At 54.8% G+C, this 26,895-nt stretch overlaps 3 protein-coding genes across 4 annotated transcripts in view; 2 read left to right on the top strand and 1 right to left on the bottom strand.

The window, feature by feature from the left end:
• Nucleotides 1–1,810, bottom strand: part of EXOC6B (exocyst complex component 6B) — a 315,222-nt gene extending 313,412 nt beyond the window's left edge. For both annotated transcript variants that reach the window (XM_081999547.1, XM_081999548.1), the window contains exon 1: nt 1,313–1,810. In XM_081999547.1, coding sequence (XP_081855673.1) covers nt 1,313–1,767 — 455 coding nt within the window. In that variant the 5' untranslated portion in view covers nt 1,768–1,810. The remainder of the gene's footprint in view (nt 1–1,312) is intronic.
• Nucleotides 1,811–13,482: 11,672 nt separating this feature from the next.
• Nucleotides 13,483–16,082, top strand: SPR (sepiapterin reductase; the record flags this gene model as incomplete). The annotated part of the gene is made up of 3 exons (XM_081999252.1): nt 13,483–14,573; nt 15,453–15,743; nt 15,892–16,082. The coding sequence occupies exons 1-3, from the start codon at nt 14,237–14,239 to the stop codon at nt 16,080–16,082; spliced, it is 819 nt and encodes a 272-aa protein (XP_081855378.1). The 5' UTR covers nt 13,483–14,236.
• Nucleotides 16,083–24,802: 8,720 nt separating this feature from the next.
• Nucleotides 24,803–26,895, top strand: part of LOC309404463 (homeobox protein EMX1-like) — a gene marked incomplete at its 5' end in the record, with an annotated part of 11,770 nt that continues 9,677 nt past the window's right edge. Inside the window, one exon of the mRNA XM_081998933.1 lies at nt 24,803–24,878. Coding sequence (XP_081855059.1) covers nt 24,803–24,878 — 76 coding nt within the window. The remainder of the gene's footprint in view (nt 24,879–26,895) is intronic.

The following is a 26,895-nucleotide window of genomic DNA, read 5'->3' as shown; positions in this document are numbered from 1 at the left end:
TAAGTTTGTGCTAATGCAACTCTTCAGATTTTGAAGCCGAGTATTTCTGGTAACACACCTCCATTCCTCCCCACCTCTCAGCCTGATAGTTTGGTTACAGTGAGCTATAAATATCCTCTACACGTTCATACCATTAACCTTCCAGAGGATAACAGGCGCACTTGTGCTCATCGTTGAGAGTAATGCATTTTGGTTTTGATAGGAAGTTCTCTGAGGAACTTTGTTTTACTTTAAAGACGGAAAAGGAGGGATGAGGTGTTTCAGTTTGCCAAATCCATTATGTAGCTTCTACCAGGACAGAGATGCTAACAGTACATGGTCTGGCTAGCAAGAACAGGTCTTAAATGTGCATAAGTTATCTAAAATACTGTATTTAAAGAAAAAAAATCAGGTGATTTCTCGTGAGACACAGGCTTCAGTTAAGCAGCCGGCTACCAGCATCTCTCAGATTAACAACAAGCTAAGCCACTGCTGCAAAATCCTAACCAGCATCACCAAGAAATACCTAAAAGGCTGAAACTCCAGACTCAGACTTGCAACAAGGAGCAGATGGAAAAGGAGAAGCGAACGGGCAGCACTCCTGGGCACGCAGCTATACCCATCTGCACTCCTCGGGCAGGAGGAGAGCTCGGCAGCTAACGCAGATGAAGCAACGGGTTTTCCCAGCTGAAAGATACTGCGAGAATCACCGGGAAAAGATGCTTAATAGGAGAACAAAGGATCCATTAAGCAAACAGAGGCATTAACTCATATCATCGTCAGGATGGCAATTGCAGTCGTACCCACGGCTTCACAATTAGCCATGGTTTTTTGCGAAACGGACACAAATCAGCAAAAGGCAGCCGACGGTTTACCAGAACCCCTTTGACAGATGCCGGGCTAAGGGCAGGAGAACGCCCTCCCGTCCCTTCGGTACCAGCACCCGGCGGGGGAAGGCGGCAGCGGGCACCCCCGCAGGGGCTGGGGGTGCAGGCCCCGAGCCGGAGCTTAAGCCGGAGGGGCAGCGCCCGCCGCAGGCGCCGACGCCGCAGCCAGGCAGGGGGAACCGCCCGCGACCCCGGCCCAGGCCAAGGCCGAGCCTCGCCCCTCACGGCGCTTCACCGCCCCGGGCAGCCCGGCCCGGCGGGTAGCCAGGCAAGGGGAAACCAGGGGGCTGCGGCGCTTCTCAGAGATTACTGTTAAAAAATAATAATAATAATAATAATTACAATTTCCTCAAAGTTTCGGGGGGGTGGGCTGGCAAGGCGAAGCCTGCCCGACCCCCCCGCCCAGGCTGGCCGCCCCGGCTGCCGCCGCCCCGCCCCGGCCGCACCTGAGCGTGGGGCCGATGCAGGCCGTGTCGGTGCTCTCGATCTCCCGCAGGATCCGCTCGTGTTCCGCCGCCGTCTCCAGGCTCTCCAGCTCCGCCATCTTCCCCCGCTCCATGGGGCTGCGCCGACCCACCTGCCCTGCCCTCCCCGCCCCGAGCAGCACCAACGCCGGGGCCGCCCGCTCCTCTCCACTCGGCGCGGCCCGGCCCGGCCCCGCCGCGCCCGGCACGCCGGGAAATGTAGTGCGGGCGGGCGGGGGGAGCCTCCGCGGCCTGCACCGGCGCTGCCACACGTCCGGCGGCCGCGGGGCGGGGAGGGCCCGGCGGCGGGGAGCGGCCCCTCGGAGGCCGTGCCATCGGCCCCGTGTCGCGGGAGGGGGCACAGCGGGGGGAGGTGTCCGCCATGGCAGCGGCTGCCAACCCCCCTTCTCCCCCCCGTGAGGCGACAGAGCCACCATGGGAGCAGCAGCCCCCCGAGGGGACACAGCCCCATGGCCATGACACCTACCATGAGGCGACACAGCCCCGTGCAAGGGACACCCTGTCCTCCCCCTGGGGTGACACAGCCCCGTGGCAGCAATATCCCCTGTGAGACGCAGCCCCATGGCAGTGAGACCCACCATGAGGGAACACTACCCCATGGCAGGGACCCCATGTCCTCCCCCATGAGGCAACACAGCCCCATGGCCATGACACCCACCATGAGGGGACACTGCCCCATGGCAGTAACATCCCCCATGCAGGGACACAGCCCCGTGGCACGGACACTGTTGTCACCCACCATAAGGGGAGGTCCCAGCAGGAGTGAACCTGTGTCACTGCCCCGAGTGGAGGCAGTCCCCTGCCCTATGATGGATGAACCCCTGCTCCTCCTGCCCCATCCTGTCCCTCAGCCCCATAAACAATGTTACCCCCACCCTGAAAAGGCGCCATTGACTGTGGTCCCAAAGAAAGCTCCCTGCTGACACCGAACCGCCTTTCAGCTTGATCCTAAAATGTCCCACCAGCTGCTGAGCTGCAGCACGTCCCCCCCAGCTGCACAACCCAAGAGACGTCTTCGCCCAAGGACACGACAGAGCTTCCCCCAAAAAACACCACCAGCCCCCAGAAACACCCTCAGATGTCAAGGTCTCCTCCAGGTGTCATGCTGCAGCTCTCGGGGCAGAAGCAGCTGGTTATTATTGTTATTATTTTGTGTTGTGAAAACAACGCCGGAAGGGTCCCATTCCCAGCCACGCGTTAAAGGCTGCGGTGGAGCCGTCCTTGCACGGAGGTCCCACGCTCTGCCAGAGGCACGGCGGGGAGGGCCACAGATGGTGGGATGAAGAGCAGGACCGAGCCCACGGTGGGATGAAGGGCAGGACTGAGCCCAGGCTATGCATAACACCGCGGGTTTCTGCATTTGCTTTTGTTGTTTCATCTTCTGAGACATAAATAAACTACGCTAACGGTATGAACACATCTCTGGCTTCCCTCACCGCTGCTTGCTAAGGTTGAACGCTGCTGGTCTGAATATCCCTGTATCATCACTTAATTAAATGAGAAGGGAGATAAAAGAACTTCCCAAAACACGATGCACCGTGGCGGGAACAACGCAGGAGGGGCAAGGAGAGCCTGGCAAAAACTGTGTTAGCTCACGTGAAGTTCACTAGCTCTTGCACATCATGCCTGTGGTTGCCAAACACAGCGTCGTGCGAGACCAGATGGATGTCGCTTCGCATGTGTTAACACCAGCGAGGAAATCTGTCCTCTGACAGCAGTCACCATGGAGATCTGGTAGAAGCTTTCCGAGGACCAAGAAGCAAAGAGACACGTCAGCGGTGGAAGGAAAAGGGATAAAAATAGCAGGGCGATTTCTGAGCCCAGCAGCCGGGTGCTGCCTTCCCCCAGGGCTGGGTCGGGAGCTGTGTCGGGAGGATGCGCTGTGCATTTTGTACCTGCCTCCGCCGGCTGCTCTGCCTCGGCCAGCACTGCAGGCGAGCGGGGGCATCCAGGGCAGAAGGCTGGTGCTTCCAGCACCGCAGCTTACAGGCGCAATCCCCCGTGGCAAAACACCGCGACGGCTGGAGCAGATCATTTGTGATTTCACAGAATCACAGAATCACAGAATCACTAGGTTGGAAAGGACCTTTAAGATCATCAGGTCCAACCATTAATCCAGCACCACCATGTCCCCTAAACCATGTCCTGAAGCGCCACATCCACACGTTTTTTGAACACTTCCAGAGATGGCGACTCCACCACCTCCCTGGGCAGCCTGTTCCAATGCCTGACCACCCTCTCAGTGAAGAAATTTTTCCTAATATCCAATCTAAACCCCCCCTGGCGCAACTTGAGGCCATTTCCTCTTGTCCTATCACTAGTTACTTGGGAGAAGAGACCAACACCCTCGTTGCCACAACCCCCTTTCAGGTAGTTGTAGAGAGCGATAAGGTCTCCCCTCAGCCTCCTCTTCTCCAGACTAAACAACCCCAGTTCCCTCAGCCGCTCCTCATAAGACTTGTGCTCCAGACCCCTCACCAGCTTCGTTGCCCTTCTCTGGACACGCTCCAGCACCTCAACATCCTTCTTGTAGTGAGGGGCCCAAAACTGAACACAGGATTCAAGGTGCGGCCTCACCAGTGCCGAGTACAGGGGCACAATCACTTCCCTACTCCTGCTGGCCACACTATTCCTGATACAGGCCAGGACGCTGTTGGCCTTCTTGGCCACCTGGGCACACTGCCGGCTCATATTCAGCCGGCTGTCAACCAGCACCCCCAGGTCCCTTTCCGCCGGGCTGCTCTCCAGCCACTCCTCCCCAAGCCTGTAGCGTTGTGTGGGGTTGTTGTGACCCAAGTGCAGGACCCGGCACTTGGCCTTATTAAACCTCATACAGTTGGCCTCTGCCCATCGATCCAGCCTGTCCAGATCCCTCTGCAGAGCCCTCCTACCCTCCAGCAGATCAACACTCCCACTCAACTTGGTGTCATCTGCAAACTTACTGAGGGAGCACTCGATTCCCTCATCCAGGTCATCAATAAAGATATTGAATAAGACCGGTCCCAGAACCGAGCCCTGGGGAACACCGCTTGTGACTGGCCGCCAGCCGGATTTAACGCCGTTCACCACAACTCTCTGGGCTCGGCCATCCAGCCAGTTCCTCACCCAGCGAAGAGTAAACCCGTCTAAGCCACGAGCCGCCAGTTTCTCCAGGAGATGCTGTGGGAGACGCTGTCAAAGGATTTAAGCTGCTTTGGACTTCAGACCCTTGAGATGAGCTAACTGTGGCTACGGGAAATATATAATGCGCTGATGGGTGCGTGATACATCCCCAGCTCCGGTGTAAAATCTGTAGATACCACCATCTACTGCTGTTAGCAGCTAAGCATCTTACCGTTTTCATTCAAATTAGTAGGGACTTGTGCTGTTGGGGACTGAGCCAATATTCCTGAAGTCAGTGGTAACTATTGCGTTGTCTTCACTGAGCTCTAGAAACAGGATTAAGCACCAGCAGTCAAAGAGTGAGTGGCTGACAACCCTTAATGGTTTTAATTACGGGATGAGAACTGCTACGAATGACACCAACGCCAGGTTCGATCCTGAGTGCTCAGTTAGGCAATGGTGTTACCACAAATGAGGATCTCAGAAACAGGCTCTAGCTTTCTCTGGTATGAGGACATTGCTTGGTCCACCAGACTACAGTGCAGAGATGGGAACCTAGAACTCAATTTGTCATCAAACTCCAATGTTGACTTTAGTCTTACTTTAGTCGCGCTGTCCTGCACCAGCAGAATGAGGACTGCTGTTTTTGATGCTGCAATGTCGTGCTTCAGCAAGAAGAGGAGGTCAATGCATGGAGCATGGTGTGACTCAGCCAGGAGGACCACGTCCTGGAGAAAAGCAGAGCATTAACCTCCACAGAGCAACGGGGGAAGATGCTACAAGGCAGTCTGTCTAAAAGAAATGTTTGGTTTTGAATGGAATCAAAATAAATATTTTTTAGAAATATTTCTACCAAAACATCACATTCTTTTCATGGGGAGAAAAGCACCGAAAGCTTTTCCATAGATTCATAAATACGTCAAATGGGGAGGGAGAGGAATATTGTTACCTCATAGGAGAACCTTCTAAGGAGCACCAACCATAGATTTTCCACGCATCAATTGGCTTCTAAAGCTATGGTGAAATCTAAGCATATTTTTAAGACAAAAACTTAGTGCTGTTTTTGATGCTGTAGAAAATCCCACCTGGCTTCCAACTTCAAATTTCAACCACAGATCTCTTTTTACCCTTGTCTGGTAGAGTCAAATGTTTGCTGTGACCAAGTTTTTGGTGTTCATGTATGGTCCTGACATCTGGGATGATCAGCTGAATAGATGAAGTTCTTGGAGCCTTTCACTCAAAGGCACACTTTCCGGTAACTTATTCCTTTATGCATTTTTTGCAAGAATTACAATATTTCAAGATTTTTCTTAGTCTGTGGGTACCAGAAGTGGACAGAGCAGGGGCTCTAGTAAAAAGTGCAAATTGAATATCATCCATCTGCTCCTCCTCAACGTTGTGTTGGTACCATCACGGGTACCATTAGCTAGTCCCATTGGCCACAGGGACAGACTGAGGCTGATGTTCAGCTGATTACCCACCGTCACCATCAGTTCTTTTCAGGTCACTGCCACCTGGGATAAAATTTTCCATTCTGTAAGAAAAGCTGCATTCTTTGTCCCTGGACACATGGCATTTGGTCACCTCCACATGAATATTCATAGCTTACATCTGGCTTACCAAGCAGTCTGGGACTTGCCCTTATTATTTGCTGCCACACAAACTTTGTACCATTTGAAAGCCTGTCTGCAAGAAGTTTATTTATTCTTACCAGCCACTGACATAAGCATGGTGAATTTGTATTGTTCTAATTTATTAATCGAATCATCATGCAATACCAACAGAAATGCATCAAAGATATCTGTTACTAGCTCATAATCTCATTGAAAAATGTTATCAAGTTTGCCTGACAGATTCTATTTCCCTTAAAACTGTGCTGCCTGACGTTAACTCTTTCACGTTTCCTTAATTTCCTACTAATGAAGTTCCATATAATTATTTTTGATGGGACTGACAACAGCCTGACGGAGCTTTAAAAACTCTCCCTTTTAATTATTGACCTCTTATTACTGTTTTCCAGTCCTCCAGAACACCCCTAGTGTTTCAAAACTCCCTAAATAGTCAATGTAACGGGTCAGAAACCTTGAGCAGCCTTTACGTAGCCTCATGTGCAGGTGACCTGGGGCTGCTCGTTCAACAGTCTGCCTCTGCAACTCCGCGGTCACTCCATCACTGCTGAAATGAAAAGTCATCATCACTGCCTACAAATTACTGTAGCACCTGGGGTCTTTCCAAATTCAGAACCAGTTGTAATTCTGTCATTTCACTAGAGCGATAATGCTGTTACTTTGCTGAACAGTTCTCAACATCTCCTGGCTTCTCCGCTTCCTTACCCGCTCCCCCCTCTCGCTGCTGGCTTCTTCCCTTCCAGTTGCCTCCACGCTCTTCTGACTGCACCTATATTCAAATAACGACAGGCAGGCACAATGCCAAGCTACTCTTATATTTGGTCTCACCAGTGTCGTTCGGGAAGACATTTCACAGCGAAATGAGGGGACTAGCAAACAGATCCAGGAATTAAAAGTAGAAGGAAAGGAAGAAACAAGGCCAGATGCTGTTGACCTGGAAGACCAGCCTCCTGCAAGGACCTGGGGGACTCTTCCCCCATGTCGTTAGACACTCAAATAATGTCAAGCAACCTCTCTGGGCAGCTCCCTTCTTCTGGGGCATGGAATGGAGCCCTGGAGCCCCAGTAGTGGCTTCCACACTCTCCTCCTGCATCCCCAGCCTCTGCCTGCTCCCCACCTCTGCCTTCTGCCTTCACCAAACCCCTTTGTCCATAGCCCCACTCTCAGCCAGGCTGGGCGTCCTTGACGTTTGCTTTCCCCTACCCAGTCGCTTGAAGCTGGACACGGAAAGGCGTACGGTATTTCTAAAGCAATCAGAACGCCACGGGTGCTGACTAAGCACACAAGCCAGCCAGTCCTGTTTGCTCTGGGTGTGCAGCAGCCCAGATTCCTTCTTAAAGGCTGACCTTTAGCACCCTCCACTTCAGCCCCATGGGAATAAATAAATCCCTGCCGCCCGGAGAGGTGCCTGTATTTCATTTTTCCCCCCTCCCTCAGCCACCTTCTGTGTTTTTGCCACGCAGTGCCAACAGAAAGCATCCCCCGTGCACCCATGAGATGCAATCTTGCCCTTTCCAAGGGGGAGAGCTCGGGGCTTGGCTGCCCTTTCGTGGGGAGAAGGGAAAGGGCCACAGCTGGGATGGCAAGGCAGCGGAAGCGAGAAGCCACAGGGAGCCGGGCTGGCTGCTCCTGCTTGTATGGAGGGTGGGAGAAGCGCTGTCAGCAGCTGCCACTTCTGAGAAGGGCCACAGCTCCCTCTGCACTGATTGCCACCATCCCACACACTTTGATGCCACCCACAGCAGCAGCAGCCAGCCTGGCTTGCCAGAGCCTCAGCATGGTGATCGCACCGTGGTCGTGCTGCTCTCAGGCAGGTGCCCTCGCCTCGACCTGGCTCTGCCTGGTTTATTGCTCCCCGGGTGCGTTCATCTGCACGTATCGGTAAGCACAAGATAACCTAGCCTTCCACAACGTATTTACAGCCACGATGCTTAAAATCCCATTCTGCTTTACGTTTCTGGCCAAGACTGAAATAAACGTTTAAGCCTCTCTGATATTACGATGCTGTTCCCCAAATCCCTGCTTGGGACTTACCTTGGTACTTCTAATCATGACTCTTGCTTTCTCATGCATTTTATTATACCTTTTTTTCTGAATACAGGAAATTAATAGCTCAGATAAACTGAACCAGTGGCAAGATGGACTTCAGCCATAGAGTTCTGGCTTTCAATCTTTGTGGAGGATTTTTCAAATCTGAGTTTCTGATTTAATTAAGTACAAGGATGGGGCTCTCTGGTGGAAATGCTGGGGTGAAGATCTTTTGGCAAGCTGTACTGGGATTTCTAAAGTCCTGACAAAACCCACATGGCATGGCATTGCTTCATCTAGAGGGGATCTGAAGACCAAAGAGGTGGATCCCCATCTGAGGTTCAGAGCTGCTCCTTAGCTCTGGACTGTTTAGCTGAGCCTGGGAAGCCCGTGCTGGCAGGGAGCAGCGCAGTGAAGGAAAGGGCTGCTCTCCCTGTCTTTGTTTAGAAGCAGAAGGACAAACACGTTCACCTTCAAGCTTGAGCGATGCCTGCTATATTTCTATTTCACGTACGTCAGGAAGTGGTTAGCACCGTTGCGAGCATCGAGTTCTGCTCTCTGCTGCAGCTTGGGCTGCATGGCTCACCCATGACAGCATCATTTATGAGCAGAGGGAGACCCTACCTCCTAGCCTGTAACGAGGGGAGATTTCCTCTCTGCACACTTCCCTTCTCATCATAGATAGCTGCAGGAGCGACGTCCTGCTGTGCCGCTCAGCCCATCCTCATTATCCTCGCTGCCATGAAACCCAGCTAGATAGCAGCCCCGCTGTATGGAGCAAGAGATCTGTTGGCATCCAAGGCATCTTGTCCTTAGGAGGTCACACAATTAGCTGCTGAACATGAGGACTTCCCACAGTTGGGGTGGCCTTTGGGCTACTAAAACAACAAGCAGAGATCAGGAGTGAAACCACAGTCCTCCCTTCCAGCAGTCCGTGGGTAGTCATGGTAGATGACTACAGCCAGGGCCACCTTGTATGACTTCGAGCCCTGCCCTTCTTGGGTGGTAACGCCGGGCAGAAATACCCAGGGCTCCTCCTGAAAGCTATTGTTAACAGTCCTTTGCAGAAGGAATTTAGCGCTTCCTCTCCAACACGCGTGAGCCCTGGCAGCGTTACGGCAGCTGCGGCTCAGGAGCACCAGCTCCACAGTGTTCCCACCACCTCTGCAGTGCACGGGGTGGGTTTTCCCCCCTGGAAGCACTCCTTACCTTCCCCTGGATTTCTGGGAGCTCTATTATATCCGTCAGAAGCTGCTGAGAGCATTGCAAACACACACACACAATAGCCCCGTGCCGACAGGATCCGTGCCTCAATGAAAAAGTGGCTCAGGTGGCTTCTCTGGATAAATCCAATAGGTACAATCCTGCGTGATGGATAATTTGGGCAATTCTGATAATACGCCAGTAGATATTTAAAATCATCAGTGCCAAGAGAAATTTACTCCCCTGGCACTTCTCTGCTGGCTTGTACCAGTGACTCTCCCTGTACTGCACTGCCCAGGAGCAAAGCCCCCAGCCCCCTCGCTGTCCTCCCGGGGTCTCCAGGCTCAAGGGTTGCCCGGAGCTCCCTTCAGATTTTAAATGGCGCTGACACCTAGTGCTGGTTCTCTCAACTACAGCCTGAGCTGCAAGGGAAGCCCTAATCCTGATGGATGAAGAGCCGGAGGTCTCGTGGTGTGCGTGATTTCGTGATGCTCACTCTTCTGGATCCAGCTTCTTCTGCCCTTGGGAAGGCAAAGAGGTGCCTGCACCGTGTTGTCCCAGCACAGGAGAGTGCCATGGGGTCTGTCCACATCAGCCATAGAACTGTGCAGCAGGAGCAAGTTTCTAAGGAGACCAGGATGGTGCTGAGGGCCAAATGTCCTCACTGTGCACGGGGTGGGAGGGAAGCAGAGCATCTTCTGTCTTTGAAGAGAATGACCATTGCTCTCGCTGCTTCTGGTACATCTCTGTTCATCTTTCCGACCAACGTCCTGGAAGAGTTCAAACCCCCCTGCTTGCCAGAGCGTGGTCCTGGCATGCAGGCTGAGACCTCAGCTGAGCAGCTCCTGCCCAGGAGGGTCTGTGACAACCTGCTCATCCTTCAACACCTACATGCTCACCCAGGGATGAGATGATGCTTATATTGCTCAGGGGAAAAAACAAAAACCCTGGACCAGCTCCACCAGTCACGTGTGGCTTCCCTCACATCCACCCAACACTGCTCAGGCAAAGCCTTCCTGGAAAGGACACCTTCCCAGGGAAGGTGCCCCTGTAATTCAGTCACACCTGTACAACAGGTCATTTTCAAGGGCTTTCCCAGCTCTATCACCTTCCCAGCCCAACTTACACCACTTCTGAAAAAGCAGTGATGACCTTTCTACAATGTACAGCCCTTCCCACTCTTTCTTATTCCATGCGTTAGATGCTTTTATATTTTATTTCTTGATGTACTATTCAAATCCCCAGCCAACAGCAACCATTTATGTTTTAAAACATGTTCTCTTGAGAGAGCTCTAGAGCAGTCCAACCAAAACACGCTGGTTCCAAGCAATTGCACTAAAATTGTGTTCTGCTCCATGGCCTTTTCCAATATTAATTTAATTTTTGCAGCTGACAGTTCTGGAGTTCTTCTTCCATGGGGAAACTTTCTTTTTGTGAACTATCCCTGTGGTCCTACAACTGTTTTTGGATGGTAGATGAGGAGAGGAACTAGCAAGTTGCAAAAAACCACAAATATAAAAAGACAGCCAGGAAAAAATCAGAAGGAAAAAAAAAAGAAAGAAAGAAAGAAAGAAAGAAAGAAAAGAAAAAGAGAAGTAAAAAGAAAAATGCCAGGGCAGTATCTCCATCCTTTACTGGATTTGGCCCTTAATCCAGACCTCCTGATGAGAAGTTCCCTACCCTTACTGCGAACCATCTCCTTTTCTCCCAGAGGTGCTCTGGCAGCAGCACTTCCAGGGTGCTTGGAGGAAGGATAAGAAGAGTGCCAGTACCTTCTTGTCTCTGAAGTCATAAAACATGAGACTGCAGCAGGCCCTGAAATTGCTGAGCGATGCTTAGGATTGAGTGTTCTCCAAGAAAAGTGAAAGAGCCACTCTCAGCATGATTGTATCAAGTTAAAACCCAGTGGAAGAAGCAAGCTGCTGTCACAGAGCCAGAGAGCATCTGGTGTAAGAACACAGAAACACGGGGGAATGAAGGTTAACCCCTATAACTACACAGGCAGAGCTCCTGACATCACGCTCACCCTCACCAAGCTGCTTACAGAAGGTTTCTACCGCAAACTGTGTCCATCAGGCAACAGAGGAATATGTCTTGGATACAGTCTTAGCAATTCTGGTGATAAATCAGGTTTTGCTGACAGGTCAGATTCTCCTTGTTTTCTTCTTCTTCTCCTTGTTTTCTTCTTCTCTTGATTTCAGCGCACAGCACGTCACCCCACAAGCCACCTATGTGAGGTCAGGAGACACCCTTTGTGGCATAAACTGACATTTAACAAACCCTCAAAATGACTGACTTAAAAAACATCCCAGGGCATGAAAAGAGAGCTGATCTGATGGCGATATTTCATAGCTCTCACGCGTTATGAAAATTCCCTTCCCTAACTATCATCTCAACCAGTCTTCATAGTATGAAAGTGTATTAACTTGGTCAATATATATTAGTTTTCATTAGGGACTGTAATGTAATGAGGTAGTGGGATTTTACTGGAGACTTTGATATTGTTCGTGCTTACGTAAAACTAAAGGACAGCCTGGCCCTGGAAAGAAGGACTTTGCTTCTTGGAAGCTTAGAGCTGTCCATGAAGGATAAAGGATAGCCGGGGACAACCAGGGTAAGACCAGCATCCCAGCCCCTCTGAGACATCCCTGAAACCCTCCCAGCATCGTCCAGCGTCGTCGATCGGTAACTCTGGCAAGACTGACTCCAGGGACACCAGGATCAATAGACTAGCAGCAAGAATGCTGCAAAAATAGAGTTGCTTTGCAAAGTTTGACTAGGGTTAATAATTGGGGGGTGGGGTTAGCAATGAGTCATGTTGTAGCTGGACACTTGCAGGGTGTAAGAGCCCCATGTAAAACTGCATTTGGAGTGCCCCAATTTGGCTGGGACCCCTCATGTCTCAGTATGAATATGTATTTACTCTTGTAGTTTGTGTCCCAGCCTCTGTCCTCAGTCAGCACGGGCCAGTTGTAAATTTTTGTAACACTCCTCGGGTGGGGTTTGTTCTCCCGGGTTGGGGAATGCCGATATCCTTGTGTCTCATCCCCCCCGATCTCCCCCTGCAGCAGCTGAACCCAGCCATACAAAAGGGTTAAATTTATACCAAGATACAAGTTCCCCGTCAGTGACAGGGATGGGATTTTGCTGCAAAGCAAGGAAAATACGTGGGTGCAGCAGCTAAAGAAGTGATGTTATTGGCACGGATGAAGCAGAGGAAGAAGTCACAGATAACAAGTCCACCCGCCCAAGGTCAAGGCAGACACCCACGCCAGCAAAATGCAGTGTCTGGCCTCAGTAAATGAACTGTTTGCGCCAGAACAGCAAACACAGCAGCGAGACTTCCCCGAGGAGCGGGCGGCGAGAAAAAAAGTAATGAGTTTTTGTTCTTTTTCTACAGGCAGCTGTAGCTGCCAGGGCTCGAAGGCATCAGGAGGTTGCGTGGTTTCACAGGTCAGCTGCGCAAGAGCAGCACCGTGAGCACAGGAAATCATTTGTCCTCGGGTGCAATGACAAAGAGCCAAAAAGATACATCACATCACCCTTAGTTTGCGTAAATTTGCAGAGTGCAAGGGGCGTCCTTGGCACGAGCCTGTCTGTTTACCAAGGAAGCACAAAGGGGAGAATCGACCATCGGGAGGTATCTTAGGGATTTATAATTTCTCTGCAGCTCAGCCCTCCAGTTCTAGCTCTGGGCTGATTTGGTCACCAGTCCCTCCCTCTGATTTTTTATTTTTAGTAAATATTAGCACAAGCAACTTCTATGAGCTAAAAACCCCCTGCTTCCCAGACCCTCACTCCTACTTCTACACCCATCAGTGTAGCCTGGTAACAGGTCAGATGGAAGAAACGGTCTGCTGGAAGGGAAGTCCAGCAAAATGATGGCCATTCCCAGCTGGCCCGGTTCTGTGTTGAGCAGCTATGCGGGACCCAGTGCGGTGCCAGGCTGGGAACCGGGGCAAGATGGATGCAGGAGACTGGAGCTGCCAAAATGGGAAGGGGGGAACTGGCAGTCACTAAAGCAAGTTCTGCCATCAAGAAGCTACTTGTGAAAAAAATACACATTTGCTGTCTTATTTTTCTTTGCTGATGATCTTAATTTTACTGAATGTGTAAGATTTCCTTTAGCAAAACAAATATCACTCTTGGGATTTTGCCATACCATGAATTTTTAATGCTTTATTAGAACGCTGGAGGGTTTCAGCCCAGTCTGCGAGTGTTTTAATAGAGCAAAACGCCGCTTCGTTACCTGCTCGTGGGGCCATCTGTCCTCAGCATTTAACAGCTGGCAAACCAAGCCCAGCTGCCAGGTAATTCCACACAAACCAGGTGCCCCTTGCGCAAACCCTCCGGGAAAGCCGTCTGCATCTTCACGCACAAAGACCTTTATTTTTAAAAAAGAGGGGTTAGGGCTCTTTGGGGTAAGAAACAACCGGTGCCCAAGCCCAAAAATAGCGGTGGCAGGGGAAAAAGGGGTGCAAAGGCTTCTTTGGGGGGGGCCAAGAGGAAAGTTGCAGTGGTGGCTGGGGAGGGGCGAGGGGGGGAGTTACATCCGCGCTGGGAAAAAAGGTATCGGGGGACGAAAAAAAAGAAGTATCAAAAATATGTCCTGAAAAATGCATGAAAAAAAAACAATGTACTGGAGAAAACCCCAGGCGGGGCTCGGCGCCCCCCGGATCTCCCGCCCGCTGCTCCTCGCCCCGCCGCGGCCGGCAGGGGGCGCCCCGTTCTGGCCACGCCCACACAGCGCGCGTCAGCGGGACGAGACGACAACGGTGGCCAACAGTAGCTGCCGGCGGTGCCGGCGCGTTCGGAGCGGCCATTCACAAAGAGGCGAGGAGGGAGGGGGTGCGGGAGATGAATGGGACGGGTCACGTGGTGATGAGGGTTGCCACGCCCACCTCCGCCGCCGCTCTGGGCCGGAATGGAGCCGGAGCCGGGGCCGGGGCCGGAGCCCGGGCCCGGGCGCTGGGGCGCGGCCGCCTGCGTGCTGACCGGCGCCTCCCGGGGCTTCGGGCGCAGCCTGGCGCGGCTGCTGGCCCCGCGGCTGGGCGAGGGCTCGGTGCTGCTGCTGCTGGCGCGCTCGGAGGCGCCGCTGGCCGAGCTGGCGGCCGAGCTGCGGGGCACCGGCACCGGGCTGCGGGTGGAGTGCGTGGCCGCCGACCTGGGCTGCGAGCAGGGGCTGCGGCGGGCGGCCGCTGCCCTGCGGGAGGTGCTGCCCGCCGCCCCGCCCGGCCGCCTGCTCCTTGTCAACAACGCCGGTAACAACGCGTGTCCCGTCCCACTCCGCCCCGTCCCGGGGCAGCGGGGCTCAGCCCCGGCGAGCCCTCCCTTGCTTGCGCAGCGGCTGAGCCCAGGCTTGATCGGTGCTTTGGGCGCCAGTAGATAACCCAACCGAGTAAATAACCGAAGGAGCAGCAGGGATTTCACCTGATTTCACCCTGTCCCCTTCTTATTTTTTATGTATATAAAAATATATTTTATATATCACTTCCTGTTTTATTAAAGAAGCGAATTTGGGGAGCAGAGCAGGGATGGTTTGCTGCCGGGACCGCAGTGCTTTGCTGCTTGCAAGATTTTACCCCTTGCTCATGGCCTAGGACCAGCTGGCCACCCTCCTGCACATTCCTACCACTCCGCTCCCCAAGTACAAACTTTCGGACACGCGTCTAGCCCTGCCTTGTGGGTGCTTCGCTTGCAATCTTTAATGCCTGTTGGCTTTAGTGCCTTTTTTCACCCGTTATCGCTATAAATAAGACCATGCGTTCCAGCAGGTAATAGGTGCTACAGGGGTTAGGTCTTTGACCGACTCTGTTCCGACGGAGGGACGTGCAGGGGAGCGTGTGGTGACCCGCAGGGACATTGTACTTCAGGCTGGAGGTTGGGAGCTGTTTGCTTTGGCAGGGTAGGTCCGTGTCCCATGTCACCGCTGAACCAGCAGCGATGAGCAGAGCCGGGCTGTGCTGAGCCCCTCGCTCTGCTGTGAGACCCTGCTGGATGTTGGGCCAGCAAAGCTGCTCAGTTCGGTCTGTAACAAGTGTTGCGCATGGGAATGTAGGAGTGAAGGGGATCTGCTGTGTTGTTGAACCCCTCTTAACCTTGTTGAACCTACTCTTAACTCATCTGTCCTTCCTTCCTAGGCTCCCTGGGAGACGTCTCCCGATCCTTCCTCGATCTCACCGACCCAGATGAGATCAACAGCTATTTTGCCTTCAACGTCACCTCGGCGCTTTGCCTCACCTCTACGGCCCTGCAAGCCTTCGGGAAGCGGCCGGGCTCAAGCAAGACGGTGGTGAACATCTCCTCGCTCTGTGCCGTGAAGCCCTTCAAGAACTGGGCGCTGTACTGCAGCGGGAAGGCTTCCCGGGACATGATGTTCCAGGTGCTGGCGCTCGAGGAGCCTGATGTCCGTGTGCTCAACTACGCCCCGGGTGAGGAGTGGAGCTCATTAATTGCTATTAATTTTCTCCTGGCTTTGTGGATAACAGATTCTTGCAGCTGAGCCAGGTGCAGAGGGAAAATGAAGCCCAAATTTTGCTTTCTACTTACGTGATTTCTTTTTTGTTGCTCTTTCCCCAGGTCCTCTGGACACGGATATGCAGCTCTTGGCCCGGACTAAGACCAGAGACCCTGAGATGCGTCAGTATTTCCAAAGCCTGCAGGAGAGCGGGCAGCTGATAGACTGCACCGTGTCAGCCCAGAAGCTGGTGAATCTCCTGGAGGAGGACACCTTCCGCTCCGGCGCCCACGTGGATTTCTACGACATCTGAGTTACTCTCGCCTAGACCCTCAGCCTTCACGCTTTGCTTTCTGCTTCTGTCCCCCGAGCTGCGTCTTGGGTGCCTCCAGCATGTTTGGTGACCTTGTTTGAGTCCTGGGTGCTGTGCAGCTTTCAAGAGAAGACCTCTGGGTGCCTTACAAGTACTCGTAGTGCCCCGATGGGGATGGGGGGCAGTTACTGCTTCACTGTGCTGTAGCCATTGCACCCTCCCAGGGACCTGCCGGCAGGAGAGGGGATTTCTCAGCTGCTGGGAATGGGGGAGCAGAGGGAATGGGCACGGAATGCTTAAAGTTTTCCTATGCAGAAGTGTGTGTGAGCCAAGGAGGTACTGAGGCACGTGAGGCCAGGTCAGAAAGCCACCCCAGAAGGTCTCAAAGAAGTCAGCAGTAGGTTTAGAGCTGAGTGTCCCCATGTCCGTCCACTTTGCCCCGCAGGAGCTGTGTGCTCAGCACCCGAGCAAGTCACCAAAGGGCAAAAGAGCCATTCCCGGGGCTGGAGGTGGTGGCTGTCACCCCAGAGCCCTGACTCTTCATCCCCCGTCTCACCAGTCCAGACTTTCCTGCAGTTCTGGGATCATTTGTGCATTAAGACGTGGAACAAAGCCTGTCCCTGTGTTTTTTGCCCAAAGGCAATAAATCACCAGGAGGGGTAGATGGCCAGGAGGAGATGTGAATATTTGGGTGCCTGGCTGTGGTCACCAGCTCACGTACACCTAACACGGGTTGGAGCAGTCCTGAGCTCATGCCATGCTCCTGTTTGCAGGTTCTGAGCCCAAGCCTGGATCTGGGGCTTCAGCCCCTCCTGCCTTGTTCTTTTAATTATTTGTACGTTTTTATCCACACTTTTTCATCAGGTTCTAGGAGGCACAGGCGCTTATAGACTTGCACGTCTCGAAAGCAGCTGATCTGCAGTGTGTGTTGATGCAGGAGAGCTTCTTTGGCGTGTGGTGGCATCCCCTGCGTGCCCTTGAAATGCTCGGGTGTCTCTGCGCTCAGTGACAGCAACCTTCCTGCAGCCATCTTCTGCCTCGATCCCTTGTTTCAGATGTTGTCTACCTGAATCTACAGTCATTAGAAGTTTTGTGTCTGGTCTGGGTCTTCTGCTCTATCTTTAAAAGTGGATAAACTTTTTGGGTGGGAGGAGAGATCCTGGGTTAAGCACTGTCTTCAACAAGGCAACACAGACGCCCTCCTGGACTCCTGTTCTTCCATCTCTGAGCCATTTTATTAACTCTGTGTTGATTTAATCCTGTCAAGCTCAAAAAAAAAGGTCTCTCTAACTAGTCTGCTGCTAGATCTTCCCTCTATGCCTGTGAAACTCAGTGTTAGCAAAACCCCCTCTGCTGCTCATTACGCTGGCAAGGGAGCTGTTTCTCCAGGGTTTGATGCCTGATGGTGTTTAATGTGGTCTGTGAAACCTGGATGGACCTGCTGCTGCTAAAAAACCCCTATCTCCTCACCCTGCATCTGTGTGGGCTTGTTTTCTTGGGCAGAAATCCTCTTTTGGGATCTGATTCTCTACAAAAAATAACCCCAGCACTCAGGGCAGGGGGGCCCAAGTCCTGCCCTTACAGGGTCACAGACCATGGGCTGTCCAGAGCCTCGGCTGAAGGTGGAAGAGTCCCCCCAGAAAAGCACAAGGAGCCCCAAATTGCAACAGTGCTGGTACAGAGACAACTTGGTACCGGCTGGATGGGAGATGCAGATAGGCTCTTCAGTGAAAGACACATTAAAAGCCAGGGGACGCAAGGGGGAGGATTATTTTGGGACTCTGCAGACTTGGTTGATGACCAAGTGGCTGGGGGGTATATTGGCAACTCTGTGTGTCTTCTTGGAGCATCTGTGTCAGGGGCTGTGGTACCACAGAGGTGCTACCTGAAACCAGGCACTTCTCCAACCCAAACCTCTCCCCCAAGAGAGGATACGTAGGCAGGCACTGCCGACTTCGAACAGCGAGGTGCTTACATCCCGCTGCACGCAATGTTAATGAAATCATTAACAAAACACTGGATCAGATTCATGGCATGAGTTGAGTTGGAAAGGACCTTCAAAGATCATGCAGTCCAACCCCCCTGCAGTGAGCACAGACAACTTCAACTCGAGCAGGTTGCTCAGAGCCCCATCCAGACTGACCTGGGATGTTCCCAGGGATGGGGCATCGACCACCTCTCGGGGCAACCTGGGCCAGGGTTTCACCACCCTCATTGGGAAACATTTCTTCCTTAGACCTAGTCTAAATCTGCCCTCTTTTAGTCTAAAACCATCACCCCTTGTCCTATCTCAACAGGCCCTGCTAAGAAGTCCATCCCCATCTTTCTTATCAGCCCCCTTCAGCCCCGGCAGCTGCAGGAAGGTCTCCCCGGAGCCTTCTCTGCTCCAGGCTGAGCCCCCCAGCTCTTCCAGCTTGTCCTCCCAGCAGAGCTGTTCCAGCCCTCAGAGCATTTTCCTGTGCTCCTCCGAACATGCTCTAACAGGTCCATGTCTGTCCTGCTGGGACCTGGGTCACCATTCACTCCCTTTTCTCTCTCCGGGGGCAGCCCATGAGCAGCAGGAGCAAAAATCAGCCTTGGTGTTACTGTGCCTTCAACTGGGAAACTCTACACCTGCCCGAAGAGGAAAAATCCTGTAGCAAACATCATGCGCATACCAAGCGTGAATCGCACGGCTGCGGCGATGTGCTGTGGCTCACGCTGCTGAATTTTGCTGGTGAAGTAACAGTGCTCACAGTTCAACGGAGTAAGTTTGTCTTCAGCATGGCCGCTCCACACTTTGTGCTCCAGGCTGTCTCCTGGACGCTTTAATTTTTAGGGGTTTCACCCTCTTGGACTCACTGTGCATGTGTTCAGGTGTTCAGCATCGCTCTGTAATCCCCAGGGGTGCGCTGAGCATCCCATTCCCGGAGCAGAGGTCTGCCCAGGGAGAAATCCAGTGATGCTTTCAGGGCATCCCCCCGGGTACCAGCATCCCCCAGGTGCCAGCATCCCCACAAGTACCAGCATCCCCCCGGGTACCAGCATCCCCTGGGTACCCGCATGCCCTGCCCAGGGAGCGGGCCCAGTTCCCGTGTACTGTGGGTCCGGCCAACATCTGTACACCCGTGGGTGCTGTGAGATGCAACGGCAAAACGCTACGAAACCTTTTTCTTCCCTTTTTTAGCATTTTCTTTGACCAGCTGAGGGCGTACGGAGACCGGATAACGGACACCAGCCAAAGCGGGGACTCCGGAGGGTGAGCAGCATCCGTGCCGCTGGAATAGCAACGGGCTGTTGGGCGGGGATGGAAGCCCAGGCACCCCTCCTGCCTCTGCACCCCCTCATCACAGATCCCCGCGACGACTGATTTTTTTTTTTTTTTAATTAAGGCCCCATGTCCTGCGGCCATGGGACCATGCCAGAGGCTCACTTAGGAGAAAAAGGGGTATTTAAAAAAAAGAAGTTTTGAGCTCTCCTAATTTCAGAGACAGGAGCTCACAGCTCACCTGGCAAGCTGTATCCGATGGGGCTAACATGCCCGGCCCTGTGGGGAGCCGCAATATTCGGGCAGTGCTGTCCCAAGGATGAAGTGTGGGGCTGAAGGGGGTCACCCTGGAAGGAGCCGTCGCCTCCTCCATCGCAGACAGGAGCCGCGGGCCCTGTTCCCCCTGACCGCGGTAAAGTAGGGCTTGTCAAACCCAAAATCCTGCCTAGACCCCCTGCAAGTGGGTCTGCCTCCCTGCCAGCCCCCCTGCCAGCCTGCCTTTCCAGCCTGACTCATGCAGCAAAATACCGGCCAGGGTGTTTTACCCCTTTTTTCCCTTTTTTTTTCCCTTTGGTTTTTCCTTCCCATTCCATCCCTGGAGCAAAGTGCTGGGGCTCATGGCAGCCCCGGGAAGGGCTGTCCAGCCCCACTCTCCTGGTGCGTGGCTGCAAGGGCTCCCGTGAGGCAACCCGTCCCTCCATGTTCCCCCCTTGCTCTGAGCTCACATATTTACAAGAAAAGGAATTTCCTCACTGCTGGGGCGCAAAGCAGCAGGACGGACGTGCTGCTAGCGCTGGGCCCTTCCCAGCTGCAGCGATTTCGGTGATGGATGGATGTTGGTGAAGGTGTGGTGTCTCCCTGAGCCCCGGTAAACGGCCAGGCAAGGCTGGAGCGCGAGCTGTGCGGATGCGTCCCCATGTGAAAGCCCTGCTAAAGGGCTACAGAAAACCCCTGCGATGGCCTCGATAGCAGTTTGGGGCAGGAAGGGAAGTGTGTGTGCAGTGCTCAGGGGTGACACTGCCTGAGCGACAGGCCCTGGGTCCCCAGGGGACCCTCCCCAGCCCCCTTCCCATGCCGGGGTAGACACTGTGCCCTTTGTGCCCATGGTGAAATGCGGGGAACTGGGTTATGAAAGGAGTCAAAGTCACCGCTGGGGTTTTGTTTCCACGTGTGTGACCGGGTCCCCTGGACAGCAGTGAGGGTGAGCCTCCTAAATCCCCCCCAAAGCCTCCCAAATTAAAACCAGCGCGCACCCAATGACCTCCCAAATCTCGGCCGCTGCCCTGGGCTGCCCCTGGCTCAGCGGGGCGACAGGCAGCAGCCGGGTTCCTCTGCCCCTTATTAAAGTTTTCTCAGCAGAGGGAAGAAGAAGACGTTTATTTTCCCATTCGGTGGCCAGAAATGCTGAGTACGGGCCTTTTGGCCAGGACGCCGAGTGCCCAGCGAGCTCCTCGCTCGCAAACAAGGAGCTGCCTCCGGCCACGAGGCCAAAGGTAAATGAGCTGCTCCTCTGGCAAAGGTGCTCCTGGGGAGGGGGGAAAGATCTTGCGGTGCCCACACTTCCCACGCAGGGACCCCCATCCTGCGTGCAGACACCCCTGGGATGACCATGGAGACACACGACCAGCCATCCCAAAGCCTCCCACCTCCCTATGCGACAAGTCAGGAGCTTTGCAGGGTCTTCTCAGGGCTCTGCCTGGGATTTGGTGGATGTTCACCGAGCCTGAGAGGGTTAGAACAACAAACATCCTTCTGCTGAGCTGGCACGGTTCTCACCGAGTCGTCTCCCTGAGACTGAACGCTTGCTCGTGCATCCTCCTGCCTGTAACTCTTCACACTCCTCTCTCAGCCTCCTGACCTGCTTTTATTCTTCTTCCCCCTATGCTGTCCCCCGGGTTTGGTGGCCTTAGCGTTAAGCGAGGAGAAGGACCAGCTCCAGGCTGGCCATGTCCCCTGGAGCAGCCATTTAATGTGTAACGAGGGATCTGATGGTCCAGCAAGGAGAGATGACAGATTAACCCAGTTTAGAGCCAAAGAGCAGGGGGTCTGCTGGTAAACTGTCCTGTTCCTGCGAGCTTCAAATGCCTTTAATGAGTTATTATTTAGTCTGCTATGGAGGTTAATGGGGGCACATTGCAGAAATGATCTATGATTAATTAAACCATCTTTATCCGGCATGGGCAGAGCAGCTGGACTTGCTGGGCTGGGCTCTAAGCTGGGTCCAGCATTGGACCCCTGGCTTCGGCATCGCTCCCGGCGCTGCCCTGCACCCACCGAATTCCCCGGCGGTCGAACCGGGCCCTGCAGACCAACAGCCAGCTCCACCCTGGTGGGAAAGAGCTGCCAGGAACGGGAGGTTTCCTTGGTTTCTATGCAGCACCCCAGAGCCAGACTTCGTCCCGTTTGCCGCCGGCCCGCGTGGGATGCAGCCAGCTGCATTTCAAGCCTCCTCCCTGAGTGCCGAGCCGGAGGCAGGCTGTGGCCGAGCTGCTCCCGTGGGTCTCCTGGGATTTGGGGACACCGGCCGGTCCTGAGACTGGATGCTCCCTGTCCCCTTCAGCAGAGCTGCTGGTTCAGATCAGCGCGTCCATCCTCCTCCTCCTCCACAGCCTATCCTGCGCCACCTCTGCTGCCCATCATCCTCCTCCCGGCCTCGAAACCCTCCTGTGCCGATGGCTCAGCCCCTCCCCAAGCACCGAATAATCCCGGCGGACCCTGGTCCTTCCCGTTAGGATGCTGTGGGACTCTGGCAGATGCTCAGCACCGGGGTTTAAACCAAAAAGATGGTGCTGCGCCCATCGCTCGCAGCACCCCATCCCGTGCGGGATCCCATGGGAAACCCAGAGCAGCTCCTTCCTTAGGGATCCGACGTCACCCAGCCGGCAGCGTGGCCTCACCCTGCCCGTGCCACCGCCGGCAAAGCTGCCGCCGAGGCACCGCGGCGAGGCCGGGAGCCGCATTCACATTCCTGCCGCGAGCACACTTGTCAGCCGAGCTGTCAGCCGCTCCGGTAATAGGGCCACGGCGGTCACTCGTGTTGGGAGTAAACACAGCCGAATCTGAGAAAACAAGAGCAGAGCCGAGCCCGGGTGCTTCCAGCAAGGCTGCAACATATCTGTGCGCTCAGGGGAGCGGGGGGATGCCCAGCCTCCCCCCCGCCTCCCCGACACCCCGCTCTGAACCCGAGGAAGCCCCCGGGAAGGATGCTCTGCCGCGGTCGCCGGCACCGCAGGGGTACGGGCATGCGGTCGGCTGCTGCCGGGAGGAAACACTGGGGACCTGGCGTTAAAAAATAGGTTGTTTGGTGGCATCGAAGCTGGCACCTGGGACAGATGGGGACAGCCCTGGCCTCGAGCTGCTTGGGGACCCAAGGCCGTGGAGCCACAGGTCGGTGATTTCCAGCAGAAACCCACCCTCAGCTTTGGCTTTTTTTTTTTTTTTTACTAAAATATTGGCATTTTGCACATGCTAGAACTGCCCTGAGCCTGGGTAACCTGTTTGGAGAGAGGGTCCAGCCTCCTCGCCACCCTCCAGCCAGCATCCCCCCGGGCGCCCTCCGCCCCGGGCACCTCCTGCCACCTCCAGCCATGTCACCGGCGCCGGGGGGGACACCTCGGCTGGGCGGGACGGACCCAGGCTCCGTGCTGGCCCCGGGTGCGCAGCACAGGGGGGGTCAGGGGACCCTTGTGCGGGGGCCGGGGGGCTCATGGGGGCTGCGGCGAGGAGGAGGAGCAGCCCCGTGAATATTCAGCGCTGGCTTACTCGCCTTACGCTATTCCTCCAACTCCTAAACCCTCCCCGCGACAAAGAGGTGGCCGGCCTGAAAAGCCGAGGGTTTAGGACAAAGAGGGGGCCGGGAGCGGCGCGGGGCAGCCGAGGGCGCGGGGCCCGGCCGGCCGTGATGCCCTCGGCCGGGCCACGCGCTCCATCCCTAAACTCTTCAAATTCAGGGGATGCTTCTTTCCCCCGCTCCAGCCCAGCAGCTTCCCAGTGCCCAGCGCAGTTTCTTCACATCCCGAAACCCTAAAAAACTGAACACACCACAAATTATTTCCCCCCGGCGGGGAGGGGAGAGGGCGGCTATTATCCTCATCCAAACCAAACCCGAAATGTTGGGGTCCAAGGGGTGTTGCTCCGCCTTTGAAATCTCCCGCGGCCTTTCTTCCCATTAAAACATCTCCCGGCTCAGCTCAGAAGTTTCTTCCCCCCCCCCCCTTTTTTTTTTTTAATTTAATAATAAAGCATCTCAGATCTCCGAGTTACAACTCATCTCACACCTAAGCGAGATTGCGTTTTGCACAAGCCTTTCAGCTGTTTTCTCAATCTCTCCTCTGTCTCATTCTCAATTCAGGCAGTTGCTATAGGTATGTTTTAATCCCCAGCATGGTAGATTTTAATTAGTCTTTGTACAGATGGCCAATTAACATTCATTACTTTTGCCTTGAGCGATTAATTATGAGTTTGGATAGAATGGGAGATGGAGACAGAGGAAAGATGGGCAGGTGAATAAAAAAAGGGATTTTAATCAGAGTTTGGGGTTTTTTTTTTTCCTTCTTATTTATATATTTACACATACACGCAGAAAGAGGAGGGAAGAGAAAAACGGCAACACGGTGCGAGTTACGCTCCCGCTGAACCGCTTCCAGTCCCGGAGCCACGGGGATGGGCTCCAATGCGGGGACAAAGGTCCGACATCTCCAGCCGGCGATGCTGTGGGGCTCGGGGGCTGCGGTCCAGCCAAGCCCCACCACAGGGATGGGGAAACTGAGGCAGGGAGCGCCGGGGCGGCGTGCGGCTCCCCAGGCACAGCCGGGCACCTGGTCTCGATATGGGCACCCCGGGCCGGGTTCGGGTGCCTGGGCATGGTGGTTTCGGGGTGGCGATGGCGCTGGGGTGGCGGGGCCAGCCGAGGGAGCGGCGACACACCGCCACGTCCCCCGGGTGAGCCCGCGTAGCGGCGTGCAGGACGCGGCCCGTAATTCGCCCCGCGCAACACCCGTTGACACGTCGCTAATTCTTCCTAATTGATTTTTCACACTGGCGGGAGGGAGAGGGTGACATCCAACAACAGAGCCCTGGTGTCGCGGCTTTCTCCTCCGTGAAAGGGGCCGGCAGCCTCCCCCCGCAGCTGACATACTTCTCCCCGGCCTGGGTAGCCATGGTGAGACGTTGCCCAAATCCTTTCGCCGCCGTGCCGCCGGAGGCTGGCGAAGCTCCGTGCCGCCCGTGCCAGCCCGCTCGTGGCAGCTATTTTCGGGCACGCAGGCGAGCCGGCAGGAGAAATTAAAATAGCAGAAGCCCCCCGGGGCCGTATCCTGCCCCGGTTCCTTGGCGGAGGGGCTGCACCCACGCTTGGTGCCATCCCGGCACGTGTGAACCGGCAGGGTGTTCTGGATTCGGCGTTTCTGGGTTATTTTGGCAGCGGGCGAGGCGTGCGCGCGGCGCGGGGCGAGCCGGGGAAGCTGGCGCGGAGATGGGGAAGGGCCTGATCCTGCTCGCTTCTGGGGAAGCTCCCCCGGCAGCAGGCGGGCAGAGGAAAGGGAAGCAGCGTAAGGATGCCACGCGGCAGAATCTGTCCCGCGGGACTTGGAGGGCTCCTCCCGGTGCCGCTGGCTGGGTTTTACACCCGTTCTGTTGAAATCTGGGAATTTGGGGGTTTTTTTAGTGCATTTTACATTTTGGCCCCAAACCTCTCGAGATTGGCGCTTCTCCGCGGCACAACAACTCTTCTTAAATCAGCCGCTCAGGCAGTGGGGGGGGGTCCAGATCCCTTCCCGCGTGGCAGGGATGCGGCCGCTGCGCCCCGGGGCGTGCCGCCTGCATCCCGGCGTGGTCCCTGGGGGGTGCCCACCCCCGGCAGCGGCGGTGCCCGAGCCCATGGGGATTCACCCCCAGCCGTGCTGAGCACTGGCTCAGCTCATCCCACTTGTAGGCTGGCGAGGCTGCCCAGCGCTCCGGGGAAGAGGCGGGTGCCTCCGAGCATCAAAAGGAAGCTGGGCGCCCACCCCACGGGACCTGCCCTGCTGCAAACCCCTCTGCCTCCGCGCTCGTGAGCTGGATCCGGCCTCCGCGACCTGCAGGGACCAGCGTGGCCGCAGCCGGACGACCTCCCGCAGCAAACCCCCAAATTTGCAGATGAAATACGGATGGGACGTGCAGAAGCCGACGGTCCCCGCTGCCTCAAGGGTAACCGAGCCCCCCCGCGCCAGCTCAAGGCTTCCTCTCGGGCGAGGAAGAGGAGGCCAGGAGCGCGGGAGCTTCCGTACGGCACCGTCCCCACCTGCGGAGCGGTGGCAGGGTATGGCCCTCTCTCAGTATACGCCATTGAAATGTGCACATTTCCTAAAAGCAATATGGAACAGCTAAATATACTGCTCACAAATCTGTTTACACTAATAATGGCTGGGAGCCTGCCATCCATATGACTGCAAGGAACCATTGATTCAACATAAATTAACTGAAAATTACTTGCGAGAGGGAGAAACTCACGGCGTTTTATATTTAATTTTTTTCCCCCCCTTATCTTTTATGGTTTTTTACCCCCGCTGGGGAAGGGGTAAACGCAGGGACATCTGCACCTCCGCTACCGACAGCCAGGGCTGCGTCCGACAGCGGCTCCGCTCCTTCCTCGCCGGCCCCTCTCCCCATCCGCAGCAACAGGGACTGGGATACCCGGCGAGCCGGGATTTTCCATCCCAGCGCCGGGGACTCGAGCTGCCGCCAGGGCTCAAGGAACACAATATTTACCCGTTTTCCAAGAAACGGCAACAGAGACGGAAGGGTCCGAGTCATTATTTTGGTGCGGGCAGATTGCTAACTTGTTTAAATCTTTAAAAAAAGGGGGGGGAAAAAAAGAAGAAAAAAACCCCACCAGAATTGGCAGCTCCTCACGTATTAGTCGAAATGCTGCAGACTTGGCTCCCGCTCACCTCCGCAACATAATGTTAAATGGCATCAAGACAGTATATCAGTCATTTACATATGTTGCTTATAGACGCCAAACTTATTAACACAATAAAACTGCTGCTAAGAAGCTTTCCTGTCTATTTTTCTCCTGGAGAATGTCAGTGTTGGAAGCACCTAGCCGCCTCGTATGGAAACACCCGGGGTTGCCTTTCATATGGCACCCGGGAAAATAAATACATGAATCAGCCAGGGTGCCCCTCCGACCACTTCCAAAGCCAAGCGGGAGGAAGACGCATTGATTCAGAGCATTGTGCATCGGAGGAGACCGCCGGCACCCAGCCCACCCTGCAGCACCCTGCGAGCCCCAGCGTCCCCCCGAGGCACGCCGCCTCCCCGGCCCGGCGCCCGGCCGGCATGGGACAGCTTCACCCCGGGGCTGGCTTTAAACCCCGCAGCTTCGAGCTGTCCCCAACTCGTGCCCTCGCAGCCGGGCTCTGGGATCGCTGGAAGGGGCACCCTGGCTGATTCATATATTTATTTTCCTGGGTGCCATATGAAAAGCAACCCCGGGTGTTTCCGTACGAGGCGGCTAGGTGCTTCCAACACTGATGCTCTCCGTGCGGGAAAGGAGGCAGGAAAGCTTCTTAGCAGCAGTTTTAT

The sequence above is a fragment of the Phaethon aethereus genome, assembly GCF_964289735.1.
Source record: "Phaethon aethereus genome assembly, chromosome: 4".
Taxonomy (NCBI): Eukaryota; Metazoa; Chordata; class Aves; order Phaethontiformes; family Phaethontidae; genus Phaethon; species Phaethon aethereus.
This window is presented reverse-complemented; position numbering and strand designations above follow the sequence as displayed.